The sequence below is a fragment of the Pollachius pollachius genome, assembly GCF_949987615.1.
Source record: "Pollachius pollachius genome assembly, chromosome: 14".
In the NCBI taxonomy this organism is placed as follows: Eukaryota; Metazoa; Chordata; class Actinopteri; order Gadiformes; family Gadidae; genus Pollachius; species Pollachius pollachius.
In genome coordinates this window covers 14,175,362-14,196,837 of record NC_136947.1, presented here as the reverse complement: position 1 = coordinate 14,196,837, position 21,476 = coordinate 14,175,362, and the positions used below count along the sequence as shown (strand labels likewise).

Here is a 21,476-nt window from a genome sequence, read left to right as displayed (position 1 = left end):
CTGAGGAGAAATCATCCTTCTGAGGATGGTTGTAACTTTTATCAAGAGCACCATTACTCTTGGTGATGTCAAGAATCACGGTGAATGTTTTCCTCTCTTTCTTCTGGTACCAGTAGATATAGGTATTACACTGGTCAGTGTTTGTACATCTGAAGGAGACGGCTTCCCCTTCTCTCCTTGTCCATGACACCTGGTCCTGAGTCAGCTCTGCTGCCATGGCAACCACCGCTGTAGGGACAAGAACACATGGATGAGCATCCGTGTTCTGGGGTGGACAAAACCGGTTGTGTGGTGAGAAATTGTGAGAAATGGTCACCTAAACACAGTGAGCTCCAGGCAGCCCTAGAGAGTAGAGGCATCTGGTCTGTAGGCGAAGCTGAGGAGAGGGGCTGCCACTGAGACCAGGGTGAACCAGGGTGGCCTCAAATAGGTCCTCAATGCCAGCCCACCGTCCCCTAGGGTGGAGTGGGAGGGCTGCTTTTAAGCGACAGCTCAGTGGAACCTATGGCGTGGGGTCTGTGTGTCACATGATTCTGAGCCAGAGGACCAATGGCAGCAAAGAGTTAGGATTGACATGTGAATAAATGTAGAAGAGGCATATTTCATATGAATGTGTTTGAACCTGTAGCTGAAGTTAAATATAACCACATATCTGTCATTGATTCATTCCTCCAGCAGCAGTGAAGTTAGTGTGTGCGTGCGTGTGTGTGATTGTGTCTTTGTCGGGGTTCAGATGAGCTCAGGTTCTCTGTATTAGCGGAGGCCTGAATCTGTTTCCTCCATCAGCTCAACCTCCACCGGCTACAGACCACAAACATCTCAGAGCACCACATCCTGTTCCCCAGCACTGATGAGGAGCTGTCAATCAAAACAGCAGCATGGTCGTCTCCTTGACGACCGAGGTATCGCTGGAAATGGAAAGACTCTGATCTGTGGTGAGAGAAGAGCATGCTTGATTGTGTACTGGAAATTAAAACCACACCGATTATTGTAGAGTTTACATAAAGTTAATTAATAATCTATTCAGAAGTATCCTAAACACATATACTAGCAACAGGAAAGGGGCTATAAATCCAAAAATCGAATTCCAAAATATATATATATATATATCATGCCCAAAATATTTACAATATTCAGAGAAATAAAAGGATAGAAATCATTGAATTTGTTTCATAGGAATCAGCTAAATATTGGCTTTGAGTTTTCATATTAAAATTCACCCGAAAAAATTGAATATACAGAGATGAAATTTTTTTTTAATTGGAAATGTTATTGAATAAATCTATCAATATAAAGACAAATTCATACATAACAATTAGATACACACCATGAAATGTATTCTGAATTGGAAACTGTATTCACTAACACTTTACTTTTTAAATAAGTCTATTCAATTACATAAAATTCCAAATTAAACCAAAATAATAGACTAACAACAACAGCAAAGCGATGCTTAAGATTTCAATCCATCTACTTATGTACCAAGATAATGATTTTTTTTTACTGCGCATTTATTAATTTTTTTAAAGATTTATTTGTATGCTTTATGATTAAGTGAGAAAGAATGGAAGAGAGAGCGGGGACATGCAGCAAAGGACCACGGGCAGGAATCGAACCCGCGTCGCTGCGTTAGGGCTGAGTCTTAAATGTCACGCGCTGTACCCGGTGAGCCAACTGGGCGCCCCACTGCACAGCTTTACACATCTTTTTGTCCCTTTCCTTGCAATATTTAGTAGCTTACATAAATAACTATGGTATGTGATATTTGTTGGCAGTGTAACTTAAAGATCAGGTTTTAAACTAAAAAGGAGACTCAAACTCAGGTTGAGAAGGTTAACCCAAAATCATCTTAATCTCTGCAGAAACTGCAGATTTATCAAAAATAATGATTGGAATCAAACAAAAGTATAACAATTCACTAGGACACTTATTAGACTGGTTTAGCTACAGGACAGGACCTCGAGACAAATGCATAAAAAACAGAGGGCTTAAATACACATGAGGACACTATTAACAAATTAACACTGGTGGAAGAAAACGATTATTGGGAAGGAAAAGAATAACTGGATATCAGGAGAAAGAAACAAAAACTACAAAAAGATAAACAACTGTTGAAACTGTGACAGGTTGGTTGTATAAATATCATGGGCAGCCATTTTCTGCATCCCCTGGTGTAAATAATAAAGAAACACTAACTTTATCATTTTTTGATACTCTTTTATTACCTTAAATTACCTACATATACTAGAATAAACTACACCCGAACTACAAAGAATTGCTACACAACCACAATAAATTCAATAAGGTGCTCCTTCAGAACTAAATAAATATTTAGAACTACAGTAAACCTACCTTACTCGTTCAGAACTACTAAGGCAGTCAATCAGTAGATATGGTGCAAAGCTTTTTCATTATGTCAGTCTGCAGATTTGAGCTTTTCAAGCATTGAGGGGTTTATTAAGGAATGAAATGTGTTTTGCTCGCCAATGAAGACGTCCAATTTTGGGGAAATGCAATGTTTTTTTCACCCTGATCTTTAACACCCTGAGCGAGCGCTAGACTTATATACGTCTAGAAACTAGCCGGTTAAATTCTAGTTCAAAGTTAATCTTACACTCGAGCAAAGTTAAAATCAATTTCCATTGTGGCTTGAAGCATACTTAGTGGAGTTGATGTTCATCTAAAGGTTTTATTCAGAATCGTTGTCATGTTCATTCTTATAGTTAAACTATCCTAAAGTTCTATAATGTTCCTTCAATACCTGTTCAACCACACATGTTCCAACAGAGGACCATGAGCCATCCAGACTGACTCAAAGATTAAGCAAATATGCTTCTATAAAATAACATAATTCACCTCATGAGTCCAACTCCATTGATAGACAACCAGCTTATGTTACATTTGAGAGTTTTATTATTTGAAATTCATGTTCTTATATAATAATAATTTAAAAAATAATAATAATCGACCCGGGGCGCTGCGGTGAGGACTGGCACCTCAATGTTACGCGCTCTATCCAGTGAGCCCCAATGCGCAGTTTTACACATCATTTTCTCTTTTCTCTAATATTTATCTTTTATATTTTCATTTACTTGAACATTGGGAGAATTGATCACATTTCTGCCACTTTCTTTACAATATTTAGTCCATAAATAAATATGGGCTGTGATATTTGTTGTCTGTATAAGATCAGGTTTCAGACTCAAAAGGAGACTCAAACTGAGGTTGAGAAGGTTAAACCAAAATGATCTTAATCTCTGCAGATCTATCAAAAGTAATGATTGCCATCAAACAAGAGTTTAATCATTCACTAGGACACTTACTAGACTTGCTTAGCTACAGGACAGGACCTTCAGACAAATGGATAACAAACGGAGGGCTTGAATACAAATGAGGACTCAATGAACAAATCAACACAGGTGGAAGAAAATCAACGATAAGGATGGGAAGGAAAAGAATAGCTGAGGACATCTGGAGGAAGAAACAAAAACTACACAAAGACAAACAACAATTGAAACTGTGACAGGTTGGATTTATAATTATCATGGGCAGCCATTTCCTGAATAACCCTGGTGTTAACAATAAAGAAACACTCGTCATGAGGTGTTCCTTTAGAACTACAATAAAATATTTCAGAATTACAATAAACGACTTCTGATTCACAATGAACTCATTCTGAATCACAAAATGGTGCTCCTTCAGAACTACAATAATTTTTTTTTTAAACTACAGTAAACCTACCTAACGCTTTCAGAACTATAAATGGAATCAATCAGTTGACATGGTGCACAGCTTTTTCTTTATGTTTTCTGCCGATTCAAGCTTTTCAAGCATTGAGGGGATTTATTAAGAAAGGAAATGTGTTGCTCACCTATGAAGACGTCCAATTTTGGGTGAAATCCAATTTTATCGCACCTTGAACTTTAACACCCTGAGCGTACACTAGACTTATAAACGTCTAGAAAGTAGCAGATTACATTCTAATTCAAAGTTAACTTTACACTAGAGCAAAGTTAAAATTGATTTCCATTGTGGCTTGAAGCATACTTAGTGGAGTTATTTAATGGTCTTAGTTCATCTAAAGGTTTTGTTCAGAATCGTTGTTCCGAAAGATCTAGAAAATACGCTTCTTTAAAATAACATAATTCACCTTATGAATACAACTCCATTGATAGACAACCAGCTAATGTTATATTTGAGATTTTTATTATTTTAAATGCATGTTCTTACGTAATAATAATAATAAAACCAATACATTCAGCACAGCGCTTTTATAAAAACTCAAAGTCTCATAACAGAGTGAACACAGAATAAAAACATTTAATAATAACGTATGTAAGTAAAAAGATAAAATAGGGTAAAAATAGGTATCTAAAATACAGAAATAGGTATAAAAGACTAAAAGGAGGGAGGGTAGAGAAGGGAGGGAGGTTATGTGTTAAAAGCGATCTTGGAAAGGTGGGTTTTGAGGGCCTGTTTAAATGAAGGGAGTGTGTTAGATGATACATGGGCGAAAGTATACACCAAGAAACAAGCAACAGAGAACCGTGAAACACTCATGAAGTTTTCTGGTCCGAACAGTGGAGAGAAAAGAGCAGAAGAACGTGGAGAGTAGAAATGAATAACATGATGACATGATGACATGATGACATGGTGACATGATGACATGATGACATGGTGACATGGTGACATGATGACATGATGACATGATGACATGATGACATGGTGACATGATGACATGATGACATGATGACATGGTGACATGATGACATGGTGACATGGTGACATGATGACATGGTGACATGGTGACATGATGACATGATGACATGGTGACATGGTGACATGGTGACACAATGACATGGTGACACGATGACATGGTGACATGATGACATGGTGACATGATGACATGGTTGTACGACCTCTTATGGTTGTACGAGGTGGTTCTGGGGGACAGCAGCGTCAGTCCAGGGCTGTGGTGGTGCTGGTTCTGGGGGACAGCAGCGTCGGTCCAGGGCTGTGGTGGTGCTGGTTCTGTGTGGGCCGGCTGGGCGTCCTGCTGGTCTTGTTGATATGGAGGAGCAGGAGAGCCAGGCCACAGCAGCAGAGCACACTCTTCACCACCATCACTGTGTAGAGCACAGACGCCAGCCTGGCTCTGGACAGCACCTGGAAGGACTCTGGGACCCCACCAACACACAGCCCATACTGGTTTATACTGGTCCATATGCACCATAGAGGCCTATACTGGTTTATATGCATCATAGTGGTGTATACTGGTGGCTGCTGGTTAATATGTAACGTAATGGTTTATACTGGCCATAGTTATATGTGCACACCATGGCGGTCTATACTAGTTTTTGCAGTTTAAAAAAACTATTTTTTTCTGGTTAGGGTTAACCAGTAAAACCCTAAACACACCATAGTGGTCTACACCTTTCTATTCCGGTTTACACGCATCATAGAGGTCTACACTGGTTTATACTGGTTTATAATGGCTTGTACACTCCATACTGTTTTACACTGGTTGTAATGGTTTATAATAGCTTATACTGGTTTAAACATGATGCTGGTATATACATTAATACTATAATGTATTCTTGATGAAATGCCACACTGCTAATCCAGAAACCACTTGAGATTCCTACAGCAGTTCAGAGTTATTGCAGCTGATCTTTCGGTGTGTTTCATCTGAAGTACCTTCTCTGGGTCTCCCTGGACGCCGGGGGTCCGTAGTAACTGCCGTCGCTACGGTAACCTCTGTCATTCCGGGGCCTTCTGACGTCAAGGTAATTTCTGTTGTGAGTCAACATTAGTGGGTTAGTGATAGACACCATGTTCCAGGTAAAGCAAGTGGGGTTAGTTTAAGACTATATGTCCCAGGTGATAGCCAGTGGGGTTAGTATGACTGAGACTACATGTCCCAGGTGATAGCCAGTGGGGTTAGTGATAGACAACAAGCTGGTTGTGTAGGGGTTGTAGTTCTTCATTACCTGCTGGGATCTCCTCCTCCTGCAGACCGCTCTCATGCTCAACTCTACAGATGTATGGATCTCTGAGGTATTCTCCCGGATCAATAACCAGGATACTGGCAGCGTATGTCGGTCCTCTGAGCTCCAGCTGCTCCCAGTCCTTCCCCTGCCCTCCGCCCCCCCCTTTCCTTCCCCAGGACACCCGGACCTCCTCAGGGACCATGTCTCTGGCTACACACAGCAGGGAGCGCCGGCCCTTTAAATCAGCTCCCGTCGCTGGGTAGACGCTCACTTTGGGCCGCTCCACTGGACTGTCTGAGTCTAACAGAAGAACCAATCAAGAGACAGAACACAAGTCACATGGTGTCAAAACGGTGGAAATCTTAGCAGTATTATTATATTACATATTACGAAATATGTTACGGAATAAATAATTATGAAAACAATATGAAGTGAGGCAATCACACATGATAATTAAAATAATTGAAAGTAGTATACGAAACTACATTAGCAATCGAAAAAAATAATAATAATTTATATTAACATATATAACATACAATATATCTGATTTACATATCAAACCTAATATACATACCATGTGCATTTTCCATAATAAACATAGATACAAATATATATATTTCAATCAATATCATTATTATTTTTACATTACATTACAATATTAGAAATGTACATAATAGAATAGAATATAAAAGAAGCAGATTCTACTTAAAGGAGGCTTTCATTGATGTTGGCAAACTGCTGAATGAATTAATACTGTCTTTTATTAGCATAATATTACAACTTTAATATTGCTTTGAAAATCGTCACATGCCGATTTTTATCCCCATCATGATAATTCATAATATGTTTAGTAACATTCATAATTTATTACATAAGACACTGACATATTATACTGAAGCATAGTTTATTAATAGCATTAGTGATATTTTACGCTGTACGGACAGAACATGAATCTTCAGACAACACTGACTTCTCCAGCACAACTCAAAGAGGTCAAACAACCAACTGGAAATATTAATACACTCATATTCTCCCCAACATGAAATGAAACACAAAGCCAGAGAAACCATGAAGCAGTGATCTTACCTGTAACAACCAGGGTGGTGCCGCGACCAAAGATATCCACAGTGAAATATCCTGTATCATAAACCTCTGGTCACCGCCTGTGATGCCGTCAGTGCTGATCAATAACTTGCTGATCACATCGATCCCCTACAGATGATCAGCACCACCACCAGGGAAGTGTGGGGATGAATTATCTTGTCCTGAGAGGAGTGCTTTGTAAGAGGCTGCAGAGTAAATCAGGAGACTTTATGTCACTACTTGTGTTTAGTACAAATGACTCCAAGGTCTTCTTCTCTCGTTATCGTAGGCTTTAATGACAACTGAAGACTCGTTCCTTCTCAAGGAAGACAACAATGTAAGATCTTCCAGAGAGTGCTTCATTACCACAGAGCTCAGTATTTTACTAGATTGTTGTTTCTTGAGGTTTGAGCCTAAAGTCGTCATTAGAGCCTCCAGATGTCTGTCTGTTACTCTTTAGTTTGCTCCAGCTCACCCAAACCAACAACCAGTTCAGTGATGATATTAACTCAGCACAGTAGCAAGGAGAGATCAAGGCTTGGATTGAAGCCTAAACTACAGACAGTAAGGTCCAGGCTCTGATCTAACAGGGATTGATCCGGATCTTACCGTTCTTACAGTTCAAATTAGCGCCTGGCTGTAGATTGAACAGCCAATGAGACATCTCCTGCTGCGTCATGTGATCACCAGAGTTTTTGTACGGGGAGCGAGGAGAACGTCTCACTGTGTGACACCACTATTCCAACAGGAACAGTAGTAGGTGGCAGAATGGGACGCATTCACCTTCTGAAGCGACAACTCACAGCTGTTCTCTTTGTAGACTAGTGAGAAATCATCCTCCTGAGGATGGTTGTTACCTTTGTAAACTTTACCATCGCTCTTGTCAATTAGTAGAATGAAGGTGAATGTTTCGTTCTCTTTCTTCTGGTACCAGTAGATATAGTCATTAACACACTGGTCAGTGTCTGTACATCTGAAGGTGACGTTTTCCCCTTCTTTCCTGGTCCACGACACCTGGTCCTGAGTCAGCTCTGCTGCCATGGCAACCACCGCTGTAGGGACAAGAACACATGGATGAGCCTCCGTGTTCTGAGTTGGACGAAACCCGATGTGTGGTGAGTTGTGATTGGTGGGAAACTGTCACCTAAACACAGGGAGCTCCAGGCAGCCCTAGAGAGTAGAGGCATCTGGTCTGTAGGAGAAGCTGAGGAGAGGGGCTGCCACTGAGACCAGGGTGAACCAGGGGGGCCTCAAATAGGTCCTCAACGCAGCCCACCGTCCCCTAGGGTGGAGTGGGAGGGCTGCTTTTGAGCGACAGCTCAGTGGAACCAATGGCGTGGTGTCTGTGTGTCACATGTTTCTGAGGACCAATGGCAGCACAGAGTCAGGATTGACATGTGAGTAAATGTAGAAGAGGCATATTTCAGATGAATGTGTTTGAACCTGTAGCTGAAGTGAAACATAACCACATATCTGCCGTTGATTCATTCTTTCAGCAGCAGTAAAGTTGGTGTGTGTGCGTGCGTGTGTGTGATTGTGTCTTTGTCGGGGTTCAAATGAGCTCAGGTTCTCTGTATTAGCGGAGACCTGAATCTGTTTCCTCCATCAGCTCCACCTCCACCGGCTACAGACCACAAACATCTCAGAGCACCACATCCTGTTCCCCAGCACTGATGAGGAGCTGTCAATCAAAACAGCAGCATGGTCGTCTCCTTGACGACGAGGTATCGGTGGAAATGGAAAGACTCTGATCTGTGGTGAGAGAAGAGCATGCTTGATTGTGTACTGCAAATTAAAACCACACCGATTATTGTAGAGTTTACATAAAGTTAATTAATAATCGATTCAGAAGTATCCTAAGCACAAGTATATTAGCAACAGGAAAGGGGCTATAAATCCACAAATCGAATTTCAAAAAATATATTTATATATATCATGCCCAAAATATTTAAAATATTCAGAGGAATAAAAGGATAGAAATCATTGAATTTGTTTCATAGGAATCAGCTAAATATTGGCTTTTAGTTTTCATATTAAAATTCACCCGAAAAAATTGAATATACAGTGGGGCAAAAAAGTATTTAGTCAGCCACCAATTGTGCAAGTTCTCCCACTTTAAAAGACGAGAGAGGACTGTAATTTTCATCATAGGTAAACCTCAGCTATGAGAGACAAAATAAAAAAAAAAAAATCCAGAAAATCACATTGTCTGATTTTTTAAGAATTTATTTGCAAATTATGGTGGAAAATAAGTATTTGGTCACCTACAAACCAGCAAGATTTCTGTCTGTCACAGATCTGTAACTTCTTCTTTAAGAGGCTCCTCTGTCCTCCACTTGTTACCTGTATTAATGGCACCTGTTTGAACTCCTTATCAGTATAAAAGACACCTGTCCACAACCTCAAACAGTCACACTCCAAACTCCACTATGGCCAAGACCAAAGAGCTGTCAAAGGACACCAGAAACACGATTGTAGACCTGCACCAGGCTGGGAAGTCTGAATCTGCAATAGGTAAGCAGCTTGGTGTGAAGAAATCAACTGTGGGAGCAATTATTAGGAAATGGAATACATACAAGACCACTGATAATCTCCCTCGATCTGGGGCTCCACGCAAGATCTCACCCTGTGGGGTCAGAATGATCACAAGAACGGTGAACAAAAATCCCAGAACCACACGGGGGGACCTAGTGAATGACCTCCAGAGAGCTGGGACCAAAGTAACAAAGGCTACCATCACTAACACACTACGCCACAAGGGACTCAAATCCTGCAGGGCCAGACGTGTCCCCCTGCTAAAGCCAGTGCATGTCCGGGCCCGTTTGAAGTTTGCTAGAGAGCATTTGGATGATCCAGAACAGGATTGGGAGAATGTCATATGGTCAGATGAAACCAAAATAGAACTTTTTGGTAAAAACTCAACTCGTCGTGTTTGGAGGAGAAAGAATGATGAGTTGCATCCAAAGAACACCATACCTACAGTGAAGCATGGGGGTGGAAACACCATGCTTTGGGGCTGTTTTTCTGTCAAGGGACCAGGACGTCTGATCCATGTGATGGAAAGAATGAATGGGGCCATGTATCGTGAGATTTTGAGTGAAAACCTCCTTCCATCAGCAAGGGCACTGAAGATGAAACGTGGCTGGGTCTTTCAGCATGACAATGACCCCAAACACACCGCCCGGGCAACGAAGGAGTGGCTTCGTAAGAAACATTTCAAGGTCCTGGAGTGGCCTAGCCAGTCTCCAGATCTCAACCCCATAGAAAATCTTTGGAGGGAGTTGAAAGTCCGTGTGGCCCAAAAACATCACTGCTCTAGAGGAGATCTGCATGGAGGAATGGGCCAAAATACCAGCAGCAGTGTGTGAAAACCTTGTAAAGACTTACAGAAAACGTTTGACCTCTGTCATTGCCAACAAAGGGCATGTAACAAAGTATTGAGATGACCTTTTGTTATTGACCAAATACTTATTTTCCACCATAATTTGAAAATAAATTCTTTAAAAATCAGACAATGTGATTTTCTAGATTTTTTTTTTTCATTTTGTCTCTCATAGCTGAGGTATACCTATGATGAAAATTACAGGCCTCTCTCATCTTTTTAAGTGGGAGAACTTGCACAATTGGTGGCTGACTAAATACTTTTTTGCCCCACTGTATGTAGATAAATATTTTTTTTATTGGAAATGATATTGAATAAATCTATAAATATAAAGACAAATTCATACATAACACTTAGATACACACCATGAAATGTATTCTGAATTGGAAACTGTATCCACTAACACTTTACTTTTTAAATAAGTCTATTCAATTACATAAAATTCCAAATTAAACCAAAATATTAGACTAACAACAACAGTAAAGCGATGCTAAAGATTTCAATCCATCTACTCATGTACCAAGATAATGATTTTTTTTTTACTGCGCATCTATTGATTTTTTTTAAGATCTATTTGTATGCTTTATGATAAAGTGAGAAAGACAGGAAGGTAAGGGAGAGAGAGAGGGGACTTGCAGCAAAGGACCACGGGCAGGAATCGAACCCGCGTCGCTGCGGTTAGGGCTGAGTCTTAAATGTCACGCGCTCTACCCGGTGAGCCACCTGGGCGCCCCACTGCACAGCTTTACACATCTTTTTGTCCATTTCCTTGCAATATTTAGTAGCTTACATAAATAAATATGGTATGTGATATTTGTTGGCAGTGTAACTCAAAGATCAGGTTTTAAACTAAAAAGGAGACTCAAACTCAGGTTGAGAAGGTTATAATAATTCACTAGGACACTTATTAGACTGGTTTAGCTACAGGACAGGACCTTGAGACAAATGCATAAAAAACTGAGGGCTTGAATACACATGAGGACACTATTAACAAATCAACACAGGTGGAAGAAAACGATTACTGGGAAGGAAAAGAATAACTGAGGACATCAGGAGAAAGAAACAAAAACTACAAAAAGATAAACAACTGTTGAAACTGTGACAGGTTGGTTGTATAAATATCATGGGCAGCCATTTTCTGCATCCCCTGGTGTAAATAATAAAGAAACACTAACTTTATCATTTTTTGATACTCTTTTAATTACCTTAAATTACCTAAATATACTAGAATAAACTACACCCGAACTACCAAGAATTCCTTCACCATCACAATAAATTCAATAAGGTGCTCCTTCAAAACTAAACAAATATTTAGAACTACAGTAAATCTACCTTACTATTTCAGAACTACTAAGGCAATCAATCAGTTGATATGGTGCAAAGGTTTTTCACTATGTCTGTCTGCAGATTTGAGCTTTTCAAGCATTTAGGGGGTTCATTAAGGAATGAAATGTGTTTTGCTCGCCAATGAAGACGTCCAATTTTGGGGGAAATCCAATTTTATCGCACCTTGAACTTTAACACCCTGAGCGAATGCTAGACTTATAAACGTCTAGAAACTAGCCTGTTAAATTCTAGTTCAAAGTTAACCTTACACTTTAGCAAAGTTAAAATCAATTTACATTGTGGCTTGAAGCATACTTAGTGGAGTTGATGTTCATCTAAAGGTTTTATTCAGAATCGTTGTCATGTTCATTCTTATTCTTATAGTTAAACTATCCTACAGTTCTATAATGTTCCTTCAATACCTGTTCAACCACACATGTCCCAACAGAGGACCATGAGCCATCCAGACTGACTCAAAGATTAAGCAAATACGCTTCTATAAAATAACATAATTCACCTCATGAGTCAAACTCCATTGATAGACCAGCTTATGTTACATTTGAGAGTTTTATTATTTTAAATGCATGTTCTTATATAATAATAATAATAATAATAATAATAATAATAATAATAATAATAATAATAATAATAATAATAATAATAATAACATATTCAGCTCATTTAGCGTTTTTTTTTGCCTACTTTATGATAGAGTGAGATAGACAGAAGTTATGGGCGAGATAGGGGAGGACATGCAGCAAAGGACCAGGGGAGGAATCATCCCGGGGCGCTGCGGTGAGGACTGGCCCCTCAATGTTACGCTCTCTACCAGGTGAGCCCCACTGCGCAGTTTTACACATCATTTTCTATTTTCTCTAATATTTATCTTTTATATTTTCATTTACTGGAACATTGGGAGAATTGAACACATTTCTGCCACTTTCTTTACAATATTTGGTCCATAAATAAATATGGGCTGTGATATTTGTTGTCTGTATAAGATCAGGTTTCAGACTCAAAAGGAGACTCAAACTGAGGTTGAGAAGGTTCAACCAAAATGATCTTAATCTCTGCAGATCTATCAAAAACATTGATTGCCATCAAACAAATGTTTAATCATTTACTTGGAAAATTACTAGATTTGCTTAGCTACAAGACAGGAGCTTCAGACAAATGGATAACAAACGGAGGGCTTGAATACAAATGAGGACACAATTAACAAATCAACACAGGTGGAAGAAAATCAACGATAAGGATGGGAAGGAAAAGAATAGCTGAGGACATCTGGAGGAAGAAACAAAAACTACACAAAGACAAACAACAATTGAAACTGTGACTGGTTGGATTTATAATTATCATGGGCAGCCATTTCCTGAATAACTCTGGTGTTAACAATAAAGAAACACTCGTCATAAGGTGTTCCTTTAGAACTACAATGAAATATTTCAGAATTACAATAAACTACTTCTGATTTACAATGAACTCATTCTGAATCACAAAATGGTGCTCCTTCAGAACTACAATTAAAAAAAAAATAAAACTACGGTAAACCCACCTAACTCTTTCAGAACTACAAATGGAATCAATCAGTTGACATGGTGCAAAGCTTTTTCTTTATGTTTTCTGCCGATTCAAGCTTTTCAAGCATGGAGGGGGTTTATTAAGAAAGGAAATGTGTTGCTCACCTATGAAGACGTCCAATTTTCGGGGACATCAAATTTTATCACACCTTGAACTTTAACACCCTGAGCGTACACTAGACTTATAAACGTCTAGAAAGTAGCAGATTACATTCTAATTCAAAGTTAACTTTACACTAGAGCAAAGTTAAAATCGATTTCCATTGTGGCTTGAAGCATACTTAGTGGAGTAATTCAATGGTCTTAGTTCATCTAAAGGTTTTGTTCAGAATCGTTGTTCCGAAAGATCTAGAAAATCCGCTTCTTTAAAATGACATAATTCACCTTATGAATACAACTCCATTGATAGACAACCAGCTAACGTTACATTTGAGATTTTTATTATTTTAAATGCATGTTCTTACATAATAATAATAATAATAATAATACCAATACATTCAGCTCAGCGCTTTTATAAATACTCAAAGTCGCTTAACAGAGTGAACACAGAATAAAAACATTTAATAATAACATATATAAGTAAAAAGATAAAATAGGGAAAAAATAGGTATCTAAAATACATAAATAGGCATAAAAGTCTAAAAGGAGGGAGGGTAGAGAAGGGAGGGAGGTTATGTGTTAAAAGCGATCTTGGAAAGGTGGGTTTTGAGGGCCTGTTTAAATGAAGGGAGTGTGTTAGAATATACATGGGCGACGGTACACACTAAGAAACAAGCAACAGAGAACCGTAAAACACTCATGAAGTTTTCTGGTCCGAACAGTGGAGGGAAAAGAGCAGAAGAACGTGGACAGTAGAAATGAATAACATGACGACATGATGACATGGTGACAAGGTGACATGATGACATGATGACATGGTGACATGAAGACATGATGGCATGATGACATGATGACCTCTTATGGTTGTACGAGGTGGGTCTGCTGGTTCTGGGGGACAGCAGCGTCAGTCCAGGGCTGTGGTGGTGCTGGTTCTGGGGGACAGCAGCGTCGGTTCAGGGCTGTGGTGGTGCTGGTTCTGTGTGGGCCGGCTGGGCGTCCTGCTGGTCTTGTTGGTGTGGAGGAGCAGGAGAGCCAGGCCACAGCAGCAGAGCACACTCTTCACCACCATCACTGTGTAGAGCACAGACGCCAGCCTGGCTCTGGACAGCACCTGGAAGGACTCTGGGACCCCACCAACACACAGCCCATACTGGTTTATACTGGTCCATATGCACCATAGAGGTCTATGCTGGTTTATAGGCATCATAGTGGTCTATACTGGTGACTGCTGGTTAATATGTAAAGTAATGGTTTATACTGGCCTATAGTTATATGTGCACACCATGGCAGTCTATACTAGTTTTTGCAGTTTAAAAAAACTATTTTTTACTGGTTAGGGTTAACCAATAAAACCCTAAACAATCCATAGTGGTCTATACCTTTCTATACAGGTTTACACGCACCATAGAGGTCTAGACTGGTTTATATGCCATACTGGTTTATACTGGTTTATAATGGCTTGTACACTCCATACTGTTTTACACTGGTTGTAATGGTTTATAATAGCTTATACTGGTTTAAACATGATGCTGGTATATACATTCATACTTTAATGTATTCTTGATGAAATACCACACTGCTTATCCAGAAACCACTTGAGATTCCTACAGCAGTTCAGAGGTATTGCAGCTGATCTTACGGTGTGTTTCATCTGAAGTACCTTCTCTGGGTCTCCCTGGACGCCGGGGGTCCGTAGTAACTGCCGTCGCTACGGTAACCTCTGTCATTCCGGGGCCTTCTGACGTCAAGGTAGTTTCAGTCAGAGTTGAAAGTCAGTGTTTGTGGGTTATTAATAGACTACATGTCCCAGGTGATAGCCAGTGGGGTTAGTATGACTGAGACTACATGTCCAAGGTGATAGCCAGTGGGGTTAGTGATAGACAACAAGCTGGTTGTGTAGGGGTTGTAGTTCTTCATTACCTGCTGGGATGTCCTCCTGCAGACCGCTCTCATGCTCAACTCTACAGATGTATGGATCTCTGAGGGTTTCTCCCGGATCAATAACCAGGATGCTGGCAGCGTATGTCGGTCCTCTGAGCTCCAGCTGCTCCCAGTCCTTCCCCTGCCCTCCGCCCCCCCCTTTCCTCCTCCAGGACACCCGGACCTCCTCAGGGACCATGTCTCTGGCTACACACAGCAGGGAGCGCCGGCCCTTTAAATCAGCTCCCGTCGCTGGGTAGACGCTCACTTTGGGCCGCTCCACTGGCCTGTCTGAGTTTAACAGAAGAACCAATCGGGAGACAGAACACAAGTCACATGGTGTCAAAACTGTGGAAATATTAGCAGTATTATATTACATATTATGAAATATGTTAAGTAATAAACAATCATGAAAATAATATGAAGTGAGGCAATCATTTCATAATTTGTGTACAATTATTACAATTATTATTATTATAATTACTATTATTAATATTATAATTATTTTAAAAATAATAATCATAATAATATTTAATTTTTGTAATTATTTAAAGAAACTACATCAGCGATCTAAAAAAAATAGAATAATACATATTAACATTTATAACTATGTAATATATACAATATATCTCAATGAAATATCAAACCTATATGTAGATAAAAAATTATTTATATTACTATTATTATGATTACAATATTATTTCTACTGCGTGAAACAATAGTTGTATTTAAGCAGGAAGATTATACATTTACATAATAGAATAGAATAGAAACTGAAAAGGAGGCTTTAATTAATGTTGGCCAACTGCTGACTAAATTAATGTTACAAAATATATTGGTGGTTTGAAAATTGTCAGAGCCAATTTTAATCCCCATCATGATTATTCACAATATGTTTATAAATATTAATCATTAATTACCTAATACACTGACATATCATACTGATTCATAGTTTATTAATGGCATTAGCGATATTTTAAGCTTTACAGACATACATATCCAGACAACACTGACTTCTCCAGCACAACTCAAAGAGGTCAAACAACCAACGGGAAATATTAATACACTCATATTCTCCCCAACATAAAATGAAACACAAAGCCAGAGAAACCATGAAGCAGTGATCTTACCTGTAACAACCAGGGTGGTGCCGCAACCAAAGATCCAGACGCCCACAGTGAAATATCCTGTATCATAAACCTCTGCTCACCGCCTGTGATGCCGTCAGCGCTGATCAATAACTTGCTGATCACATCGATCACCTACAGATGATCAGCACCGCCACCAGGGAGGTGTGGGGATTAATGATCTTGTCCTGAGAGGAGGGCTTTGTAAGAGGCTGCAGAGTAAATCAGGAGACTTGATGTCACTACTTGTGTTTAGTAGAAATGACTCCAAGGTCTTCATACCTCTTCATCGAAGGCTTTGTAACAACTGAAGACTCTTTCCTTCCTATGGAAGGCAACAATGTAAGACATTTCAGAGAGTGCTTCAATACCACAGAGCTCAGTATTTTACTAGATTGTTGTATTTTTAGCAAGGAGAGATCAAGGCTTGGATTGAAGCCTAAACTACAGACAGGACGGTCCAGGCTGTGATCTAACAGAGAGAACAGTGACTGACCCAGATCTCCCTGCTCATGTCTATTAGCATCAACGTCATGCTGTAGATCGAACAGCCAATGAGACATGACCTGTGAGGTCATGTGATCACCAGAGTTCTTGTAGGGGCAGGAAGGAGAACATCTCATTGTGTGCGACCACTTGTCAAACAGGAACAGTAGTAGGTGGCAGAATGGGACGCTTTCACCTTCTGAAGCGACAACTCCCAGCTTTCCTCTTTTAAGACTGATGAGAAGTCATCTTCCTGAGGATGGTTGTATCCTTTTTGTAATTGACCCAAACTTTTTTCAAAAGAAAGAATCACGGTTAATGTTTCCCCCTCTTTCTTCTGGTACCAGTAGATAAGACCACACTGGTCAGTGTCTGTACATCTGAAGGAGATGTTTTCCCCTTCTTTCCTGGTCCACGACACCTGGTTCTGAGTCAGCTCTGCTGCCATGGCAACCACCGCTGTAGGGACAAGAGCACATGGATGAGCATCCGTGTTCTGGGATGGACGAAACCTGATGTGTGGTGAGTTGTGATTGGTGGGAAACTGTCACCTAAACACAGTGAGCTCCAGGCAGCCCTAGAGAGTAGAGGCATCTGGTCTGTAGGAGAAGCTGAGGAGAGGGGCTGCCACTGAGACCAGGGTGAACCAGGGGGTCCTCAAATAGGTCCTCAACGCCAGCCCACCGCCCCAAGGGGCGGACTTCGAGGGCTGCTATTGAGTGACATGTCAGTTTAACCAATGGCGTGGTGCCTGTGTGTCACGTGATTCAGAATGACATATCTGGTGGTTTCCTTCCCCAGCAGCAGTGGAGTTGGTGTGTGTGTGTGTGTGTGTGTGTGTGTGTGTGTGTGTGTGTGTGTGTGTGTGTGTGTGTGTGTGTGTGTGTGTGTGTGTGTGTGTGATTGTGTCTTTGCTAGGAGATCAGATGAGCTCAGGTTCTCTGTATTAGTGCAGACCTGCATCTGTTTCCTCCATCAGCTCCGCCTCCAACGGCTACAGACCACAAACATCTCAGAGCACCACATCCTGTTCCCCAGCACTGATGAGGAGCTGTCAATCAAAACAGCAGCATGGTCGTCTCCTTGACGACCGAGGTATCGTTGGAAATGGAGAGACTCTGATCTGTGGTGAGAGAAGAGAAGGCCTGAACGCGTATATCAAATAAAACATTATTATAGAGTTCACATCCATTAATTAAAAAACAACTTCAGTGATATAGAAACTATTATGCACAATATGTCAGGACAACTTTATATTGAAATGTTTGTTGTGAGACAAAGGAATTCTAGAGCATAACTTCAAACGTCTAGCCTAATTAAGAATATAGACATTAAATAAAAAATACAATATATGAAAGTAAATAAATAATTGCACAAATCCGATCCGACAACCACTACGACAAAGGCAGGGGTAATTGCCCAAACCAACTGAGTATAGGAATGAAATGAAGGGCTTTTTCAACCTTTTTGACATTTAACAGACTACGGCCCTAGATTATATTGCATCCTGATGCAGATAGGTTGATGACATTACATGTGATCAGATTTTTTATTGATTTACCATTATTACATTTACATTGCATTTGCGTTTACATTTAGGGCATTTAGCAGACGCTTTTATCCAAAGCGACTTACAATAAGTATATTTGTCATAAGAAGTGAAACAATATATCGCTGTCAGTACAGTAAAGATGTTCATAGAACCAAGTGCAAGTACTAACAATCGCTAGGCTAACCCATTCCCCATGTACAGCAATGATAGCAGCTACTGCAGATGCTACACAATTAAGTACTATGAATAAGTGCAATGTCGTGCGTACAATAAGTGCGTACATTAAGTGCCTGGACGTACAACATACAATGGAGGCCGGAAGGGTCTGGGTAGCTATGCAGAGTCGAGGTGAACTCTGAACAGGTGAGTTTTGAGTCTTTTGGGGAAGCTGGTGAGCGACTCTGCGATCCTGACATCGGCAGGGAGCTCGTTCCACCACTGAGGTCCCAAAACAGAGAAAAGTTGTGACTTTGTTGATCGACCTTTACTTGCTCTTAGCGATGGCGGTACCAGACGTCCAGCTGAGGTAGTTGAGCGGAGGGATCGAGCTGGGGTGTGTGGCTTTATTCGATTCATATGATAATTATTAATAAATTAAGAAAAGATGCATCACAAAAGGTATTATTCATTTGAAAATGCATTCTACATTTAATAATTTAAAGTATTTAATATGTGGTACAAATACTTTCAGAGGTCTTTACATTTTTCCATCTATAACCAAATTATGTGAGCAGGCAACAGACTCAACAGACAAAGACCAAAGCTATGAGCAAGCCAAGACCAAAACGCTATTCATCTTTCAATTTATTTAGGTAGGCATATGTACATTTGGTCAATCTATCTGTAAGAGGTATGCATTTGTTTAATTATTAGATTTGTGGTAAATTATTATTTCTCAGAAAATACATTTAATGACGTTTTTAGCATCATTATTCCTTAATTGATTAGCCTAAAACCAGTGTCTAATACTGTTTTGATATTATTTGAAACACTTTTTCACCTTTAATTGTACTATTACATATAGGCTATATAGCCTATTGATATGGCTCTTTGACCTATTTAACCGTCAGCGCCTCCATCTCTTTCCTCACAAACCAACTCTGCGACTCATCCCCCTATCAAATTCCTTCTCATAATAACAGGCTGCTAATCGGGTTATATGATCCCAATTACGATTTTTTTTTTCTGGCGATCCGTTAACCATAAATGCATTCCTTCGCATGCTCTTAAATAGAGTGTGTGTGTGAGAATAGCGTGTTAGATAAGTACACCCCCGCCCCCATTTTACCATAATTTGTTTAACAGTCATTCTTCTTGTTTTTGTTTCATTTTGTAAACATTGTGCTCCATATTCCTTTACGCCCATATAATGTAATGCATGTAGTACCTAATTTCCGCCACAGAGTGGCGTTGGTCTATTGGTGCACTCTGTCTGGTGAAAGCTACACATTCTGTAGAGCAGTGTTGAGACATGGCGGACAGAGCGTGTCGTAACCAGATGTGTACCTTGCTTGTGTATGTTTACAGAACTCATTAAAGAAACTACTCTTCAAGTCACGCTTGAGTTTATTTTCAAGTGTGCAACAAATTTGGTGGCAGCGGTGGGATCAGCGGTGCTTCTGTGAGCTGAGAAGAGAGAGATTGCAGTGTCCAAACACAAAATGGAGCTGGAGAGTCTGCAAGATCAACTGGCCGAGTCCTTGGTGCAGTTGCAGTGGGAACAGCTACAAGAGGTGTGTTTTCAAGCAAAAATCTCTACGGAAAAGCAGACCAAAAAGCATACGCTGATCAGATTAATAATTGAAGCAGCTGAGAAAGCTGTAGAAGATGAAGAGGAGCAAGTAGCATCTGCGTTTCTGATCCGCTTAATAAAAACTGCAAAGGAATTGATGCAAATAAATGAACAACCACAGTTGAGTGACGATATTACTAGCAATGTTGGAGCACTAGCTAGTCTGCAGCAACAATATGCCGCACTGCAACTGAGTTTTCAAGCCTCTACAATGAAAATGGAAGGAGACATAATGAGGTTGACGAATAAAATGACCAGTCAGGAACCAAGCAACCCTGTTTTACCACTAACAACCCCCTTTTCAGTTACCCCATCAACAGCTTCCTCTTCAGTTACCAAGCCATCTGAAGTGACCATTAGAAGGGAGTTCAAAATAAGCGGTCAAATTGGGGAAAGGGGCCAGAAAGACAAGCTGTCACACTCTAATCTGACCCATCAGATTGATATGGGGTTGAGAAAAAAACACAGTGAGGAGGAAATAGTTGAGGCAGTTGTAAGAGCCGTAAGTCCTGGCTTGACCTTACGTGACATGCTAGAAATAAAAGCAAACCTCACCCTTTCTCAACTGCGCACCATCCTAAAGGGACATTACAAGGAGGACAGTTCCACTGATCTTTATCATCGGCTCCTCAATGTCACTCAAGAAAGTAATGAGTCACCCCAGAATTTCCTTTTTAGGGCAATAGAACTAAAAGAGAGGCTGTTAGTTAAATCCAGAGAACTCGGTTCAGATGAACACTATAGCCCGGAACTCATTCAGAAAAAGTTCCTAAGAGCTTTGGAGACAGGACTCATTAGTGACAATATAAAATACCAGCTAAAAGCTTACTTGGATGACCCAGCGGTCACTGACGAGGTTCTGATTGTGAAAAGCAACGAAGCAGCTATTCTTGAGTGGGAAAGACAACAAAAATTCAAGAAAAACTGTAAAGAGCCCAGAGTGAGAGAAATCCATGCTGAAACCCAGTCAGTCCCAGAGGCATCAGTCGGAGCAGTTGGTGGACAAGAACGGGCATCCTCCACATTCACAAAAGGTAAAGTGAATCGAACACCACTGGCAATGACTCACACAGAATCTGAACTACTCGTTGTAATAAAACAGCTGAGAGGAGAGGTGGAAGAAATTAAAAAGGTCATGT

The 21,476-nt window shown here is 40.1% G+C and overlaps 2 protein-coding genes across 7 annotated transcripts; both read right to left on the bottom strand.

The window, feature by feature from the left end:
* Positions 1-4,268: 4,268 nt before the first annotated feature.
* On the bottom strand, positions 4,269-8,328 carry LOC307085602 (uncharacterized protein). Of its 2 annotated transcripts, none has more exons than XM_079750456.1 (5): positions 8,218-8,328; positions 7,077-8,125; positions 5,991-6,290; positions 5,698-5,793; positions 4,269-5,177 (listed from the first exon to the last, which is right to left on the bottom strand). In XM_079750456.1, the coding sequence occupies exons 3-5, from the start codon at positions 6,190-6,192 to the stop codon at positions 4,960-4,962; spliced, it is 516 nt and encodes a 171-aa protein (XP_079606582.1). In that variant the 5' UTR covers positions 6,193-6,290; positions 7,077-8,125; positions 8,218-8,328; the 3' UTR covers positions 4,269-4,959. The 2 variants fall into 2 exon arrangements, with proteins under 2 accessions (XP_079606582.1, XP_079606583.1); XM_079750457.1 differs by having other exon boundaries at positions 5,991-6,284.
* A 5,456-nt stretch (positions 8,329-13,784) lies between these two features.
* Positions 13,785-17,610, bottom strand: LOC307085786 (uncharacterized protein). Of its 5 annotated transcripts, none has more exons than XM_079750647.1 (5): positions 17,545-17,610; positions 16,511-17,452; positions 15,381-15,671; positions 15,100-15,198; positions 13,785-14,582 (listed from the first exon to the last, which is right to left on the bottom strand). In XM_079750647.1, the coding sequence occupies exons 3-5, from the start codon at positions 15,577-15,579 to the stop codon at positions 14,365-14,367; spliced, it is 516 nt and encodes a 171-aa protein (XP_079606773.1). In that variant the 5' UTR covers positions 15,580-15,671; positions 16,511-17,452; positions 17,545-17,610; the 3' UTR covers positions 13,785-14,364. The 5 variants fall into 5 exon arrangements, with proteins under 5 accessions (XP_079606773.1, XP_079606776.1, XP_079606775.1 ...); XM_079750650.1 differs by having other exon boundaries at positions 15,121-15,198; XM_079750649.1 differs by having other exon boundaries at positions 15,100-15,195.
* Between the last annotated feature and the right edge of the window lie 3,866 nt (positions 17,611-21,476).

Excerpts from the sequence above, each read along its gene's own strand:
- LOC307085602 (XM_079750456.1), bottom strand. The coding sequence starts at position 6,192 with ATGGTCCCTGAGGAGGTCCGGGTGTCCTGGGGAAGGAAAGGGGGGGGC. Across the intron at positions 5,794-5,990 it reads GGAGGAGGAGATCCCAGCAG|AAATTACCTTGACGTCAGAA; the intron begins GTAATGAAGAAC and ends GACTCACAACAG. Across the intron at positions 5,178-5,697 it reads TCCAGGGAGACCCAGAGAAG|AGTCCTTCCAGGTGCTGTCC; the intron begins GTACTTCAGATG and ends GTGGGGTCCCAG.
- LOC307085786 (XM_079750647.1), bottom strand. The coding sequence starts at position 15,579 with ATGGTCCCTGAGGAGGTCCGGGTGTCCTGGAGGAGGAAAGGGGGGGGC. Across the intron at positions 15,199-15,380 it reads GCAGGAGGACATCCCAGCAG|AAGGCCCCGGAATGACAGAG; the intron begins GTAATGAAGAAC and ends CCTTGACGTCAG. Across the intron at positions 14,583-15,099 it reads TACTTCAGATGAAACACACC|AGTCCTTCCAGGTGCTGTCC; the intron begins GTAAGATCAGCT and ends GTGGGGTCCCAG.